At 47.6% G+C, this 17,289-nt stretch overlaps 2 protein-coding genes across 2 annotated transcripts; both read left to right on the top strand.

Annotated features, from left to right (window-relative positions):
• The first annotated feature begins 776 nt into the window (after positions 1-776).
• Positions 777-4,088, top strand: LOC112877688 (SAP-like protein BP-73). Its single transcript, XM_025942048.1, has 2 exons — positions 777-975; positions 2,693-4,088. The coding sequence occupies exons 1-2, from the start codon at positions 939-941 to the stop codon at positions 3,823-3,825; spliced, it is 1,170 nt and encodes a 389-aa protein (XP_025797833.1). The 5' UTR covers positions 777-938; the 3' UTR covers positions 3,826-4,088.
• A 10,746-nt stretch (positions 4,089-14,834) lies between these two features.
• On the top strand, positions 14,835-15,587 carry LOC112884798 (protein G1-like6). Its single transcript, XM_025950375.1, has one exon. It carries the CDS (start codon positions 14,835-14,837, stop codon positions 15,585-15,587), a length of 753 nt encoding a protein of 250 aa, XP_025806160.1.
• The last annotated feature ends 1,702 nt before the right edge of the window (positions 15,588-17,289 follow it).

Genomic DNA, 17,289 nt, shown 5'->3' on the forward strand with positions numbered 1-17,289 from the left:
AAACTATTCAAAATATAACTACCCTAACAAATATTCCTAAAAATAATTGAAAATACTAAAAACTATTCAAAATATAACTACCCTAAGAAATATTTTCTAGATTATAGTTATTTTCAAGTAATTATACGACTAGAACGAGAATATACCTCCAAATCGACGTGTGAACAGGGTTTTTCCGCTTTCTCTCATCTCTTCCTCTCCTCCCTTTCTTTTTTTCTTGATTTTTGCTGAATAATATGGGAATTTGGGGGTAGGTGGGGGCTTATATAGTGGTGGGGGAACGTCCCGCCCGTTGGACGGGCGAGATGCTGCCGCAGCCGCGTCAGGGGTCTCTTCGCAAATAAGAAAAAAAATTTATTCGCGAAGAAACCCTCGGGAGTGGTCTGGGAAAAATTTTGAGACCTCCCGCCCGTTGGATATACGGGAGGTCTCTGGCCCCACGCCTCCTGCCCGTTGATCGGGCGGGAGGCACCCATTTTTCTAAAATTTCGAAAACGGCACCCCTTTTAGAATTTAATTTTTTAACCCCTTTTTAAAATAGAATAGAAATGGCGGCCCAAACCGAATCAGCTTTGGGCTTTTCTGCTTGTCCTCCGCCGTCCTAAACCAACCCACTCCTCGCGGCCCATCCGCCCTGCCGTGCCGGATGATGATGCATCTTTTCAGCAGCAGCAAGCAGCGGTCGGGCGCACGGACGACGAGCCGGCCCACGTCCCCCGCCCCGCCTGGGCGTGTGGAGCGACTCCTCCGACCGGCGGCGCGCGGGCCAAAACCCTCGGCAAAATCCCCAAACTCTACTCCACTCGCTCAGTCTCTCTCTCTCTCTCTCCCGCTTATCAGCTGTCACCACCAAATCGCTCTGCCCCAAGCCAGGGCGCCGCTTCACCACCGCCGCTGCCGCCGGCTGGGACGCTCCGGGCGGCCACCCCCACGAAGGAATGTCCGCCGCGGCCCCTACCCTCCTCCACCACCGCGGTACGCTACCCGCCCCCCTCCCCCCCGCCCTCTCGTGCCGCTAGCCCACGGGCCACGGCTCCACGCGTGCGCGGCGCGGCGCCTCCAATTCCAACAGATAGGGTTTCGTTCCACCGCCACCCCGCGGCGCCAATCCCCCTCGCCTGGTGGTTGGACGCGTTTGTCCTGCTGCCCTGTGCGGCCGAAGTAAATGCCCCCGCCGCGCAGCGCGCGCCCCTGTCGCGACGGAGGGGCGCAATGCGAGCCATACGGGGGCAGCCTAATAGTAGAGACTGTTTGCTATGTGGTGTGGGTTCCTACGTGCTTGGTTCTCCAGATCGCACCGTGTGAGAATGGTGAATCGTGAAAGGAAACGGAAACCTAATCCTATCCAAGTTAGTAACAAGGGGAAGCGGGGGTTATGTGGAGAATACAACTGTTGGAACGAGCCAATTCCACCAGCAAATAAGGCCAAATTAGTTTTGTTCCTGATGGCTGTACAATGGACAAATTATAGAAATGAGGCCTACTCCATTGCAGTGTAACACTGCCAGCCTCATCAACTAAGAAACTGGGTAGAGATTTCCCCAACTATAATAGGTCTTCAAGTACCTTCTCATTCAAATTAGCAGTTTGTTGTCTGGTGTATGTGCCAATCTTGCCTGGTGAACTCAAAAGTCTATTCCACCTTGCTGTCTTTGTTTAAGTGCAACAGCCAATTATATGTTAAATTGATCAGGGATTTAGACGCCATGAACAGGATTGCATATACACAGATCGATGGTGCATGCGCTTCATGCTTAGTCCACAGCTTTTCAAGGAATGACTATCTACTTTATCAGTGAATCTATCTTATGTAGATGCCTTGCAGTTTCTTAGCTAGCTGGATGCACATATTGGCTAAATTATCAGTTTTTTTCTTCTAAATAGTACGTTAGGTGACTGCCAGATCGATACCCTTCATGTTCAAAATGGTTTTGCATTTATTTCCCAAGTTTAACTTACATTAGACTTACTGTTGGTTGCTATTTATTGGTATTGTCGTCCAGTGCAGGCATTTCATCTTTTCCGTACACATGGTGTAAACACCTCCCTCTTTTGCGTTGTTCGGCTTTAATTAGGACAGTTCGTTAGCTGATTCATAAAAATGCACAGACCTACTCTTTACTGTATGCTGTCCACCTCCACTTGTGATGTAGCACTGTACGTACCTTGCAGATGTACAGAGAGGCACATTAATAGCACATACTCTTTAAGCATGTTATCATGTTTTCATATCGAGCTATACACAAAGACCTGACTTTCATTCTAGACTAAAGGTGAATGTGGGCCTGTTACACTTTGTTTTTCTTATGGACACTACTAATAGTTCATTTTGTTCTCCGTCCGGTGGCCTTTATCTTTCCTTAAAAACTTCTTAACTTCTTTAAGTTTTTATGTGTCATTCAAGTGGTCTCTGCGCATACCAACATTGATATGATATTTTTACCAAGATGGTTAGAGCATTGAACTCCGGGAGTCTTTGAAGCTCCAATCCCAACCTGAGTTCAAAGCCCGGGGGAGTCTTCCTGTGGTCGAGCTTTTTTAGTCGTGCAATCTCGGTTTATTTTGTTATCTATTTTGTATTTCATGTACTGCAGAAATTAATGCTGACAGTTCCATTTTAAGCTGCCTGTTCCTCCTAATTCACGAGTTTCTTCTAAAGCAATAACTAATATACAGTGTTTTTGCTGGCCAGGGGTCTCAGGCAGAGGAACCTTACCTGTACATCATGGAGATTGCAGAGTCCCTCCAGGAGCTTGTTTCATGGGCACATCACCTATGTTGGGGCCAATGAGGGTGTCTTTGGTATGTAATGCGAGCCCCAACAACCATAGGCCAAGAAATTCGGATATATCCCGACAACAAAGAGGGGGGTCTTCCAGAGGAAAAGGCAAGCCATACCAGGATAAAGATGATTCTGAAAACATTGATGAATTTGATAGTGATATCATGTTCTCCAAAAATGGACCACCAATCTCATTGGCAAGCAATTCTCGTCCTCAAGCCACATCAGCTCCAGGGGAAAGAGAGAAGGAGATTGTGGAGCTATTTAAAAGGGTTCAAGCACAACTACGAGCTAGAGGAAAAAGCAGGGAAGACAAGAAGCCCGAACCTGCAAAAGTACAGGGTGAGAGGGGCAGCGTTGATTCCCTTCTTAAGTTGCTTAGGAAGCACTCTGTGGACCAAAGAAGGAAGAGCAGTGATGACAAAGAACAGAATTTTGATCTGACGAGGCGAAGCAATGATTCAGGAAATAGACAAAGCTCAACCATCTCTGGCACAAAAGGTGACACCCAGGAAGAGCAGAAGAAGCCTCCTCCAGCTCCCTTCAAAAGGCCAGCTTCAAATTTCAGGCGAAGATCTCCTGTTCCTGGAGTGAAATTCCAGCCTGTTATCAATGCAGATGCAGATGCAGATGCAGAGGCAGAGGCAGAAGCTGATCGCAAGTCTATTGCCAATAATGTTGCTGATGCTGTAGAAAAAGCTAAGACAGCTCTCGGTGAGAGGACTGCTGCAGATGAGCCTAACTCAGTTTCTCCATATGAACCTGATTCTGTAATACAACCAGAAAATATTTCTCTGGATGACTTTGATGCTCTTTCAGATGATGAATCTGATACTGAGGAATTAAATGAGTATCCCGAACCTTCTTTGGAAATTGCTGATGTTACAGATACTGATGAATCGCACGACAGTGCCGCAGAAAGCTCTGATCTAAGCTCTTTGAAGGTTGCAGAATTGCGGGAACTTGCAAAGTCTCGAGGAATCAGGGGTTATTCAAAGATGAAGAAAACTGAGTTGGTTGAAATCCTGAGTGGCGTGGCTTGATAAGTAGGTGGCAGCTTCTGTTTGCGCCCGTTTGGCTTCAACCTGTCCTGGGCATATGCACTATCTTTCAGTCCCATAGAAATTGTAAATGATCGAGCAGGGCTAACTTTGTTCTGGTCTGTGCTAAGCTTATGCTGGCTCCTTTTGTACACCTAGTTTGTTAGTCAATTAGCTGAATTCTGTGCTGAGTGGAGTGAGGTAGCTGAGACATTTGTTTCTGTACTAATGCACTATTCCATTCTAGGTGTTTTTTTTTTTGGCCATTTTCCCCCCTCCAAGAGTTGACCTACGACGGTCCATTTAAACATCGGCCGGGTAAGACTGGATTGGTCTGGTGTTGCTGATATAGTTCTGAAACATTGTGGTTTTTACCTGGGTGTTGACGCAGTTGAACACCGTACTGTCAACTCTTTCGAAATAGATGTTGACATTTGCTTGCACCCTTTGTTTTTTTCCCCCTTAATATAAGATGGTGTTGCAACTTTATCATATCAATATATCATATCATACCCGTGAACAAGTATTGATTTTTCTTCTTGTTTATATGTTCAGATACAGAAAGGCTGGCAATTATTGGTTTCTGTTATCGACCGCCACTGTGGATGCAGGTTTTGTTCATGAAAGAGGGAGAATGACGCATGGGTTTGTTCAGAGGCGGCCGCATCATTGCTTCGCTTCTGTTCTTCCTTGTGGTAATCAGGGGCGGCATGTGCTTTGGTGATCCACGCCGGCGCACACGTACACACGCACACGCTAGGGGCGCTCAGTCTGCCGCTGCTGCTGCTGCATATGGTTTGATTTCTGGTAGCCGTCAGATCCGGAGTGATTGGACGGTTAGTTGGCCGCCTCTCTGCCCCTTGTCTCTGGGCCTGGGCCGCATATTTGCGAAGGAAAACCCCTCCTGATTAAAGCTGACCCATTCCGATACGGCCGCAGTTATTGTCATTGTACTGCAAGCGAGTTCCAGCCAGCTAGTACTAGTACCTTTCAAAAACATCGCATGGGCAGATGGCAGTGCCGTAAGGAAAGAAAAAAAGAGAGGAGGAGAAAGAGAAAGTTAGGGGCAGCAATGCAGCAGCTGCCGCAATCTCGTCCTGTTGGCATGCAGTAGGCCACATACTTGCACACAGGGTCCTTTATGCATGGGTTTCTCCTTTTGCTTTTCCCTGATCTGATCCTCCCTCCTACCTACTGGACTAGCTACACTGCACGCACAAAATCCTCGAGGCCGGCCGGATAAATCGACGGCCGGTCCATGCATCCATGGCATCTTCAAGTGGAGCCGCGAGGGGTGTAGTGTAGGCTGGGCGCGGGCGGCGGGCCGGCCGCGCGCCGATACTGTTGCGGCGCCGGGGTAGGGCAACCCTAGGCCTGCGCCGCATGCGCTAGTGCGTGCACGAGGCCGCTCGATCGCCGGTGCCCTAGTCGTCGTCGCCGTCGTCGTCGCGTGCAGGCAGCAGGCAGGCAGCCGGGAAGCCGGGAACTGAAGGCGCGGTCGTCTAGTCCCCATCACGCGCCCTGGTGCCTGGCGGTGGTGGCCTGCCTATGACATGCAGGCATGGACCATATGCATGCATGCCCGAGCAGCAGCTAGCCTCGCACACAGCATGATGCATGACAACAATGACATTATGAACACTAGCTAGCTATATGGTCACGTGCTGTTCTCTTTTTATTCATTCATGCAGGCTTGCAGGCCATATGTGTTGTTGGCATGTGCGTACTGCAACTAGTAGTAACTAATACTAGTGAGTAGTGACCGGCGGCACTATAGTTACTACATGCATATATATATGTGTGTCTTACTGCGCTGTAGTACGTACCATGCAAGGGCTATTAGCTGCCTAGCTTTAATCGCGGCCATGTCGTACTACTGTTGGTTTGGCGAGAGCTCGCTCGCTAAGCTAGCTAGGTCATCGTCAAGATTCCGGCTGTTGCATTGGCGCCACCGCGCGCCATTATGTGCGTGCGCCATGCACTAGTTACCACATCCATCCATGGATGATGGATGGCATATATAATAACTGTATGCAGGAAGGCATAGTAGCGCATGAATAGCAGCTGCCAGGCCAGGGGCGCGCATCAAGCTGGGTCGCTGCTCCACGGCCGGCCGGCCGGCACTGGCAGGCGGCGAGCATGTGACCGATGTGACCAACTGGGGCTGAGCGCCCGGCCGGATCCCCGCTGCCGCCTTTTGGCCCGCCGTATCGCCGGTGGGGCACCGCTGCCGCTCTCCGCACAGCGCCGGCTACAGCCGGTCGATCGATCGATGCCCGCGACCTAGAGCGAGAGCGGCATGCCGGGCGCAGGCCGGCCATCTCGCTCCCCGCCGTGCCGCCGGTGATCTATTATTTGATCTCGCCCTGCGCGCGCGGCTGTATGATTAGCGGCGCACACTGTAACCCCGCCGGGACCCCGGCCCGTTCTTACTGATCGATCGATCTCACCCGGCGACTAACACGTGTAATCTGTGGTAGTAGAATGTAGCTCCGCAATGGCGGCCACAATGACGAATTGATGGATCGGGGAACGTGGAACGTGGTACGTTGTTTAAGAGTGATTTTAATACTATTAGGATGAAAATGTATCTGCATTCCTAGTACGATTCCTAGTACGAGAAACGACGTTTCCGGATACGAGGAACACGTTCCCGGCACCGTACCACGTCCCCGTGACTGTGATGGCGGCCCAGCAAGAAATGTGTAGGCTGTAGCTGTAGCTCTGTTGGTGCATGGTCATGCATGATATGTGATCGATCATGGTCACGACCAAACCGCGACCTTTTGACCGGCCCATATATGTACACGCATCGCATCGCATGCATCCTGCTGTGCGTGCGATGATCCGTCCACCTCAGACCTCCTCACTCTACCTGCCTGCATGCATGGTCATAGTCGCCGCCCGCCGTGGGAATCAGAATCTGATGAACCAGATCGATGACGCTGTTGCAATGCTTCAACAGAGCACGCAGCTATAGCTGATCGATGGGTGTGCATCCTGTTCCTGTGCCCATACAGTAGGGCCTATGCATCTATCGGCGCCTAAGCTAGCTAGGCTAGCTAGGGTACGTAGGTCGCCGTGCACGACTGTAACGTGCTGTGCAGTGCTTGCATTGCGTCCCACGGGCCGACCGGCAACGAATAGTAGTGTGCAGCTATATACCTGCCCTAGCCTAGCCCTGGCGCTGATCAGCTGCCACGTAGGACCGTGTAGATGACGAGGAGGGCAGCGTATATGCAGGCGGTCAAAGCAGTCAGAGCATAAACTGTTGCCCGACGAGCTGCTGTGCTGTGCTGCTCGATGATCAGTAAATGTGTGCAATGCAATGCTGCAATGTACTACTACGTACCCACACACAACTCACGAGACGGGACAGCTAGCGGCGCGCATCATAATGCTGTGGTGTGGTGCACGGTGCAAGGTCAGGAGGTTGGAAGGGAGGGGAGCTAGAGGGTGGTGGTACGCCGGCGCCGGGGCTGTAAGAATAGTACACCGTCGTGCAGTGTCAGCTAATAGGTGATCCCAATGCGCGCGCTGTGGGCCGCTGTGGGCTGTGGCAGCTAGCCGACGGCCGGCCGGCCGGCCATGCATGTACGCGGCGGCAGCAGCTAACTCCAGTACTACCACCTGCCAGCATTCATATGCATGCATGCAGATGCGGATGCGGATGCAGGTGCAGACGCCGGCCGTATGCACGAGGGCCATGGATGGCCACTTGGCCACCCACCCAGCCAGAGCGATTCCATCCTAGCTAGCTAATGGCCGAGTGTACTGGCTTGGCTTGCCCATACACATCTATCACCCCCCCCTCCTCTCTCTCTCTTCTCTCTCTCCTAGAGGCTAGAGCGATCGATCGATCGATGAGCGGGTCTCCCTGCTTTAGTGAACAGTGGCGTCCTGAAGCTCTCACTTTAGCTGCCTTCCTTTATTTGGACAGACATTCTATGGCTCGCCAAACTCCACTGCTCACCGTCCTCCATCCATTTGCTTGTCCGGCCTTGGACCTCTGCACTCCATCAGGATCGGAGGAGCCAGGACTACTGCTGCCGCCCGCCCGCCCGGCCACATATTATTATTGCTCATCCACCATCCGGCCATCCCCAACCCTTTTTTTCTTGTCTCTCTTCTCTTCTCGCGCGCGCGTACCCACCAACACCACCAACCAATGCAACCATCCATGGCGACGCCACCGACTCGATCCACGGCTGGATTCGTTCCAACTATATATATTCCAACCATGGTAGATGGATTTAGAGTTATTTTAAACTGCAATACTGCATGCATCCTGAAGATAAGGACGGGCTTGCTTCGATCAAAAATCTATATATCTACGTATATATTTATATCTAGGTTCTTAGCAAAACCTACAAATTTAGAAAAATTAAAATAACTAGGATGGAGGGAGTAACTTTAGCGATGATGATGGAGTCATACCTCGCAGAGAGAGAGTGTGTGTGTATTTACATGTTGTTCCGTTGCATCCAAGTTGCTGGTTCAGCTGAGAGCGCTCTTTTTTCTGGCATAGATAATCTATTATTATTAGAGAGATTTAAAGGGGACATCTATTCATCACATTAAATGATTTGCACTGTTTCTATCACATTTAATTTTAGTCCCTGCTCCTCCGTCTTCCCCCGCCTCCCCCGGCTCCGGCGCCTCCACCTCCGCCCTCCACCGCCGCCGCTAATCACTTCCGATCCGAGCTCCCCTGCTCGGTTCCTGGCCCACTGGTTGTCAAGCCGCGGCCTCCGGTCCGACCGCCGCCGCTCCGCAACCCGCGGGCCACCGCTGCCGGTCTTTCCTTCCACCCCTTCCCCCCTCTTCTAAGGCCGCTAGCAACCACCGGCGCCCTGGCAACCCCACCCTCCTGAAGTCTGGCCGCCGAAGCTCCGCGAGGAAGAAGCACAGTGCGCGTGCGAGGAATATATTTTTCCATTTAAAGTGGTGATACGGACTTTGGTGATTACGTCAAGCCATAGCTACCTACTAATTAAGCAAGTTCAGTCAGAGTGCTGCTGCATGCGTGCAAATTTATCCATCTCGATTGTACACACATCGATGAGCTGAGGGTCCGTCATCACTACTAGCTCATATCACGGACACGTACGTGCAGATAGAGAGCGATATATACCTAGCCGGTAGCTAGGTGTATGTGCACGATGGAAGGCCAGCTGAAGATCAACAGTGTGTTTAATTACGTACGCAACGGCCATACCTTATCTTTCTAGCATATACATATAAGCCCCACGGCTAGGCACTTACACTTGAGATGACTCTGATCTTGTTGAGACCACACGTACGTACAGGAACGTGTGGTACTATACTGTTCAGATGGGATAGATGGTACTATATATATAAATATAAGTATATATGTTCTTACATGAAACATATTTAAAAATGGAGCATCATATGCTATTAGCTCTCTGGCTAGCTAGGGACCAGGATTCTAGCTCATGCATCTTCCAACTGGCCGTCACTGCTACTTGACTTGTGAACCACTAGAAAGGTACCCATCATGGATGCATGTGTTCCTTTCCTAGCAAGCTAGCTAATATATATGGCTAGATTTTGTAGCTAGATTTCAGGTAATTGCAAGTGTATGTACACTATTGTTACTGTGTGCAGTATAGTTAGCTATAGCTACTAGCGCCATGCCAGCAGTGTGCATGGGAGAGCAGTTGAGCAAGTACATGTGTATGCATCAAACTGTCAAAAAAGGTAGTATGTAGTGCATAAATAAATCTGATGACGCATGCGGAATATGCACGTACGTATGGACCTAACTTGCTGCCGCGCATGCCGCAGCAGGTGGATTTTGAAAAGAAATAAAGGAAGGAAGCCGAGAGGCAGCTGCTGCTTGGAACAAAGGACGTTGCCCATCATATGCATGCATGCATCTCATCTAAGCTTAGCTTGTTGCTTGCTTGCTCGCTCCTTTATTTTCCTTTCTTTCTAGACCGATCGTCGTACGTGCAAGATCTCTCTCTCTCTCTCTAGATCTCTCTCTCCGAGCATGGAGCATGGAGCTTGGTAAGATGCATGATAGCGAGATGTCGAGCCTGGGCGGGCTTGGCTGCAGGCCGGGCTTTTTGACCGATTAGGATGTGTCGTGGACGTGCTATATCATCCGAGCATCTCGCAGGGCCCCGCGCAGCAACAGTACTCCTGATCGCTCCATCCTCCTCCCACGCACGTTCAAGATAGGGAATATCATCCATCCATCTCACCTCGTCTCATCTCTCAAGCAAATTGAAAAGGTCAGCTAGAGCTAGAGGGAGGAAATTAATTAACACCGCTTTGTTTCACTTACCTTTTTCCAGTCATATCAAATTATTAGGACTGGCACCCTGAAAACGACCTTGCTACTACTACTCCGCTCCATTCCTAATTACTTGATACTTTAATTCTGTTTTAAATTAAACTTATTTAATTTTAACCAAGTTTATAGAAAAAATACCAACATCAAATTAATTTTATTAAATCCACCACGAAATGTATATTGTTGGTATCATGAAAAATTACATATTTTTTATAAGCTTTGTCAAAGTTAGAGATGTTTGTTTTAGGAAATACTAAAGTGAAAAATAATTTGGAATGGAGTATGTCAGACCCAGAAGTACGGAACTGTTTACATAGTATAGATAATTCTAGAATAAGGGATGGAGCATGTCCAATACCTTATATCCGGATTCGAGTAGAACTAGTCGGTACAGAAGAAAAAGTTCTCAAATAGTATTCGGGTAGGACTCTTAAGCTCGTACCGGACTAGAATGCCTGTAACCCTATCCCCCAAAGTATACAAGGCGGGCAGGGACCCCTCCAAATACACATATCAATAACCAATCCAAGACAATACAAACCACCATATAAAACGTAGCGTATTACGCAATTCGCAGCCCGAACCTGTCTAAACCTTGTGTTGCTTTCGCCTTCGAGTTTCTGATCTCGGCGACACCCTGCCTACAAACCTATTACCTCGGATATTTCTCAATAGGCTTAGCGGTAAAACACCGACAGCTGGCGTGTCAGGTAGGGGTGTTCATCGAAGATCCCCTCGTGCCAGGTAGGGGTGTTCATCGAAGATCCCCTGGTGAACTCGATGGCATCGTTCAACCTCATCGTCGCGCTGGAAGAAGGCACAATTTTCGTCTTCGGCTCCTGGGTGTACGCTACTGAAGACGTAGAAATTTCCATAATCACCTCGCAACCACGATAGGTCCAAGGCATGTGGATCAACTTTCGCCTGATCATCGACGACCTCGTCGAAGATCTCGACGAGATTCAAATCTCTGATTTGACCAAAACCCCAACGATCTTGACTACTTGGCTTGATTTTAGCTCGCGCCGCAACATCGCAACATCGACATGCCGCTGCTATTTCGACTACTTATCTTGACTAGAACTAGTCAGGGATGGCTGCGGCACGCTCGAGTACACTTCGGTTCTGATTGATATACATCATAAGCAATCATTCTTACTTCAGTTTTACTTTACTTTTCCATATTTACTTTTCTCCTTCTGCTTGTTCAAAAGGTGAAACGCGTATCATCCATGGGCGTTAATTCTTGCTTCACAAGTGTCTCTAGCTCTTGATGGGCCACTACGTACCTCTGGATAAATACTCGACGCTGTTGACTTGTCGCAGTCTTCTAGGGGTGATTTTAAACACTATTTCTAGTATAATATAGTTACTATATATAAATCTGAATGAGGACGGATCATATAATCTGTTTGATCATATAGGACCAATTAATGCTACTGTACCTAAGGCGTCCCATGCATGTTGCGTGCTGATCCAATAAGAGGGAAAAAAAACATGACAATGAATCATGTTTGTTCTTATATAGTTATGTTAATCGATTCAACAGTGTGCAAGGTATCTGATCCTTCTGGCCGTTATTTAGTTATTCGAGTGGTCAATAAGGATATAATATTTGTTCTCCTTCATTCGGTATTTTATCCCTAGTGTAATTCATAGAATCCTACTGGTGGTAAAATGAAATAATTCTAGGTATTAGTATATATATATGCTCTGTTGGAAAAAAACATACGTATACTTTTTTTCTGTCCCATAAAGAATACAGCTATATCATTCAAATTTGCCCTCACAAATAATGAAATTTTAGCTAGCTTTTGTATTATACTAGGCAAATATGCATGCGTGTTGCTACGGACAAAGTTGGTGTAAGTATTGGATACATATAGTTGCTCGTACATTAATTTGTAAGATTTACGTAATCGAGTCATGGACGGAGGGTTGGTCCGACTCGCATACCGGATGGGCTAAGTCCTACCTATCAAAGACACAAGGCGGATCAACTAAAAATTTAGATGGAAATGTTGCGTGCTTTAGAAATAGATATAGATATGTACATCATGGTAGGATTGGTTTGTAAATGTAATTCGAATTAGCTGATGAGTTGCCGTGTACTATACGTACGAGCAAGCGGAGCAGATCTGTGCAGGAAACAGAAATTAGGGTTTGGCCGGTGCAGAGAGAGGCCAGATCTAGGATCTAATAGTATGTGCTCATAGGCTGCGTGGCAAAGTACTAGTGCACTGTACCCTACGCTGTGTCGATTCCGAAAAGCAGTGTATTTACCACATGCAACTTACTTTCACTTGTCACTGTCGTCCTCCTCCCTCCCTCCGCTCCAAACAAATTCCAATCCCTCTTTCTCCCGACAAGGGACCCCTCTCTCTCTCTCTCTCTCCCTCCCTCCCTCCCTCCCTCTCCCTCTCCCCCCCTCTCCCTCCCTCTCTCTCTAGAATGGTCTAGTGTGCGTTCAAATTTTACCATTTTCTTATAAATGCATGAATGTATAAGTGCTGGCGCGGTTTTAAACTGACCTGTTTTTTGGGGGTTTAATCTAATTATTCGACTAGTTTCTGCAACATTATTCTAGCTAGCCAAACCAGGAGTGTAGTATTATTGAGCATGCTGCAGCACCAGCTAGGTGTGCTCAGTTTTTTATAAAAAATAGTCACCTTAATCTGCTTTGATTCTCCATGCATATATGACTTACTACCTAAGTCAAAACAAACATGAGCAATTAAGCACTAACTTGCTTCTCATTTAGTTCATTAGATACAACCAGTATTGTTGGTTCTGTATCTATTTGTCGTTCCAACTTAGTTTAATATTAGGAATGTATAAACAGTAATAATTTTAATAAACGGTTTAACCTAATAATATGTATAAATTGAGTACGCAAACAAAGACTCTGTTTTTATACGAATTAATCAGCTTGCCCTAAACACCATATAAGAACACATGGAAGGAAATTACATACATATAAAACAGAAAAGTTTTTGAAACTAGGATTTAGTAGAATTATTTGCATTAGAGGATCCAGGTGGGACATGAGATCTTGACTAGTCTAGCTATATCTACAAGAAAACTACAAGTATGCATGGATATCAGACACCATACGTGTACATACCAGGGATGCACAAATATAATATCTGTGAACGCACCATGTACCATATTTCATGTCGTCTACAGTATTAACATAAGTAGCCTGTTCCTTGTATGCATTTTTCCTATCGGAGCCCGTGCAACACTGATGAAGAACCGTCCCATCACCACTGCAACGATACAATTGAAAAGTAGCAAAAAAACGGGCAAGAAAATCAAAAGAAAGAAGAGGCCATCACTCCAGATTATCCTGCATGTAGTCATGTCACGCAGCTGCAGATTGGAGGCATGGAAGGAATTGCACATGTACCCTCTAAAAACAAATCCACTTTCGTTGATCTTGTTTTTTTTCCCAAGAAAAAACTCCGTCGAACACTGTTGATGACCAACCGGCCTTATGCAGAGGCTCCCCGGATCTCAGACATGGAATCGAGTGGACACCAGACTTTTTATTTGAATTCCGCTCAAACTTGATATGTAGACGAATGCTAATATTTTATTTGTGGGGTGGCCAAAATTCTTACTGAGAACTCAAACTCTGATATCATATACAAAACACCTAAGCTGATAATGGAAAATGGCAACATGCTCAAACTTCTTCAATATAAAAATTAACCTACTATCTACTTTTGCATATAAATATTTGATCGACGGACCTCTACATTTTATATTTTAGAGCAATATCGTGAACAATGTAACTATTATTTGATAAGTACTAATTGATAAAGTCACCACGGTGGCTTTCTTAAAAACTCCTATTACTTTTACATGCGATAGTTTTTTTCCATACCGCTTATACTCTTCAACGCTCACCCCCGTGAATGCGCACACAGGAACCCTACAAACGGATACGAGAGTCTAGAGCAACAAATGTTGAAACTAAAAATCATCAGGACTCCTCAGTATCTCTCACCATCTCTGCTAACCACTTGTTGTGCACATTTAGAGTTTAGGAAAATCCCAAGAAATAATAAAAGAAGGAAAAAGCAAGGGCCCTTGTTTTTATTTGCTTTCCTATCCCTCTCAGACTCTCTCACTCCCTCTTATTCTCTTGCTTAGCTAGCTATACCCTACTACACCTATTATCTCCCCCCTCAATGCCTGGCTGCCTGCCTAACCAAAAGGCTAAAACCTATCCCCTCCATCCCCCTCACCCCCACCCTCCCATCCAGCAGCACTGCCACCATCAACTGTTCATCCACCTCCACCAGAGCTTCATGCTGACTCCCAAGGATGACTTGACCACCTGAGCTGCTGAGCGTCAGAGCATAGCATTTCTTGGTATCGGCGGATGGATGGATGACTGGATCACTCACCAGGAGGTGGATCAGAAGAGAGTACTAGCTAATCACTGCCAAGATCCCAACACACGCATGCATCTGTAAGCTTCCACGCTGCAGAGAATACTAGATCGGGCGCTGCACATTCCGGTACGCATCGATCTCTCTTCTCCTCGACTTCCTCTCCCCTCTTCCGTCTTGACCTAGCCGTTTCAGAGCTGTTTCTGTGTAATAGATCAGAAGCTCGCACCAGAGCAAAAAATGATGCTTCTTTGTTGTGTTGCATTTGCCGATGACAGGCGCCGCGCGGGATGGATCACCACCATCACCACCACCACCATCACCACCATCACATGATACCGGGCCAAGAACCGTCAGCGGCTGACGGCGGCGCAGCCCCGGACAGCTTCTTCCTCGGCCCCGCCGCGGCCGTCATCTTCTCCGGAGGCGCCGGGGCGTCAGGTGCCGGCTCGTCGTCGTCCGGCGTTGCGGCCCTCGGATCCTCGGCGGGGGGAGGCGGTCCGTCGCCGTCCAGCTCGTCGCCGTCGCTGAGCCGGTACGAGTCCCAGAAGCGCCGGGACTGGAACACGTTCGGGCAGTACCTGCGCAACCACCGGCCGCCGCTGTCGCTGTCGCGGTGCAGCGGCGCGCACGTGCTCGAGTTCCTCAAGTACATGGACCAGTTCGGCAAGACCAAGGTGCACACGCCGGTGTGCCCCTTCTACGGGCACCCCAACCCGCCGGCGCCGTGCCCGTGCCCGCTGCGCCAGGCGTGGGGCTCCCTCGACGCGCTCATCGGCCGCCTCCGCGCCGCCTACGAGGAGAACGGCGGCACGCCCGAGATGAACCCCTTCGGCGCGCGCGCCGTGCGGCTGTACCTGCGCGAGGTGCGCGAGACACAGGCGCGGGCCCGGGGGATCAGTTACGAGAAGAAGAAGCGCAAGAAGCCGTCGTCGGCGTCGGCCGCGGCGGCGGGGCCGTCCTCCGATGGAAGTCCGCCCCCGGGGCCGTCCGGCGGCGGAGGGCCCGACACGTCGGCATCACCGCAGTTCATCATGCCGTGAGTTTTTTCCCTAGCTAGCTATACTAGGAGATCCATCGCCATCTACATCCATTGATCCATCTGAGCTAGCCAGCAGCGCGACTTGGAGTTCTTGGAATGCCCTTGCTGGTAGAACAACAAGGCTTAGCCATTGTTCTTTGCATCTTCTTCAGTGGCTACTACAGCTTTTTGCATTTTGCAAAAGATTTCTCCCCCTTTTTCTCCCCCATTTCGTCAGTTGAATCATTGCGTGAGTACTGGTCTAATCGCCGTTATTTTATTCAGCTTTCAATCGATTGGTAGGTGTTTATCCTTTCTTTGGTTTATTGTGCTCCTCCGGAGGGATGCAAACTTGCAAGAACAGTTTGATTCCCATAGCTAGCTGTTGTGCCGCATGCATGGCATGGTGTGGTAGAAGTTTAGTTTGCAGCAACAACTGTAACGCTACTAGCTATATATGTAGCTTGCAAGTAAGTAGTTTGGTTCTGACGATGCAGAAGCCAGCAGCAGCCAAACCGGCTTGCATTGCTGCTACTCATCATATTGGCAGAACAGAAATATAATGCTCCATTAATATCCATTCATGGACAGCTGGTGCGGTTCATATTTCCTTTCTTAGCAGAGCAAAAGGGCAATGAAATGCATGAGAAGAGGGGGAGTGCTACCTGATTTGAAACATATATAGTTGCTAAAGCCAGGAACACAGCACATATATGTTTGGTCTCCTTTAATTTGTGTCTCTAGATCTGGAACACATGGCAATCCATATGTGTCAATTCCTGGACAATTAATATAATTCATGTCTTGTAACTTCAATGTATATATTTATTCTTCAATTGATCTTGAAATTATTGCATGTTTAGTTCCCTTTGTGATTGGCATTGTTGCAAATATTGCTTGATGGTCTAAAAATTTCCTTCTTGTTATTTGCTTTGCGTGGGCATTGTGGTGGTAGTGCTTTTTTGAACCGTAATGCGTAGATGCTGACTGCTAGTTTCAACCTTAAAATTGCAATGGCCAAAAGGGCAGCCCACAAGAAACAAAGAAGGCAAGCAAAAGAAGCAAGAAAGGGGGAGTCTTTCGAAAAAGAGGAAGAGATAGAAGACACGCAGGAGCTGAAACGTATTGGGGTTCAGTTGGGTGTGTACAATTAATCGGGCATGCAGCACCTGTTTTAGCCCATGCTTTGATGCTTCTCTGGCTGCCATTCCTTATTCAAGTTAGAATTTCTGGATCTAGCTGGCTTGATTTGCCTTCACTTCTTGTCTCTTCCTTTTTTTTTTTTGAGACAAACTTCTTGTCTCTTCCTCTGCTGGGGGTATATATATATATATATAGTATTTATAGAACAGACAACATTGGGGACAATCTTTTATCCAGATTTTAATCATGCACTTAACTAGGGAGAAACTACATATCAATGCAGCATGTGTGGTTAAAATGAGTTGCGAGGAATTGCTAAACCTTACCTCGGCATTTTAGAGGGCTCCAGGAGCTGAATTTTTTTGGGTGCCTGTAATTCGTGTTCAACTTATGGATGTCAGGTATATATTTGAGGTAAGAAAAAAAAGTGTTTAAGGCCTCCTAACGTTTGAATTTTTATTTATACCTCAGGTAAATTTACATTGGAATTACAAATACTTTACATAGGAGTTATAATAATTTTTTTGCTTTAACCAAAAGAATAACTTTTGTAAAAATTTTAAATAATGCTGGTTTAGGTA

This window comes from Panicum hallii, chromosome 1 (assembly GCF_002211085.1).
Source record: "Panicum hallii strain FIL2 chromosome 1, PHallii_v3.1, whole genome shotgun sequence".
Taxonomy (NCBI): domain Eukaryota; kingdom Viridiplantae; phylum Streptophyta; class Magnoliopsida; order Poales; family Poaceae; genus Panicum; species Panicum hallii.

Bases quoted from the DNA above. Each gene is read 5' to 3' on its own strand.
- LOC112877688 (XM_025942048.1), top strand. From the start codon at position 939: ATGTCCGCCGCGGCCCCTACCCTCCTCCACCACCGCG. The intron at 976-2,692 runs GTACGCTACCCG...TTTGCTGGCCAG, and splicing joins TACCCTCCTCCACCACCGCG to GGGTCTCAGGCAGAGGAACC.
- LOC112884798 (XM_025950375.1), top strand. From the start codon at position 14,835: ATGGATCACCACCATCACCACCACCACCATCACCACCATCACATGATA.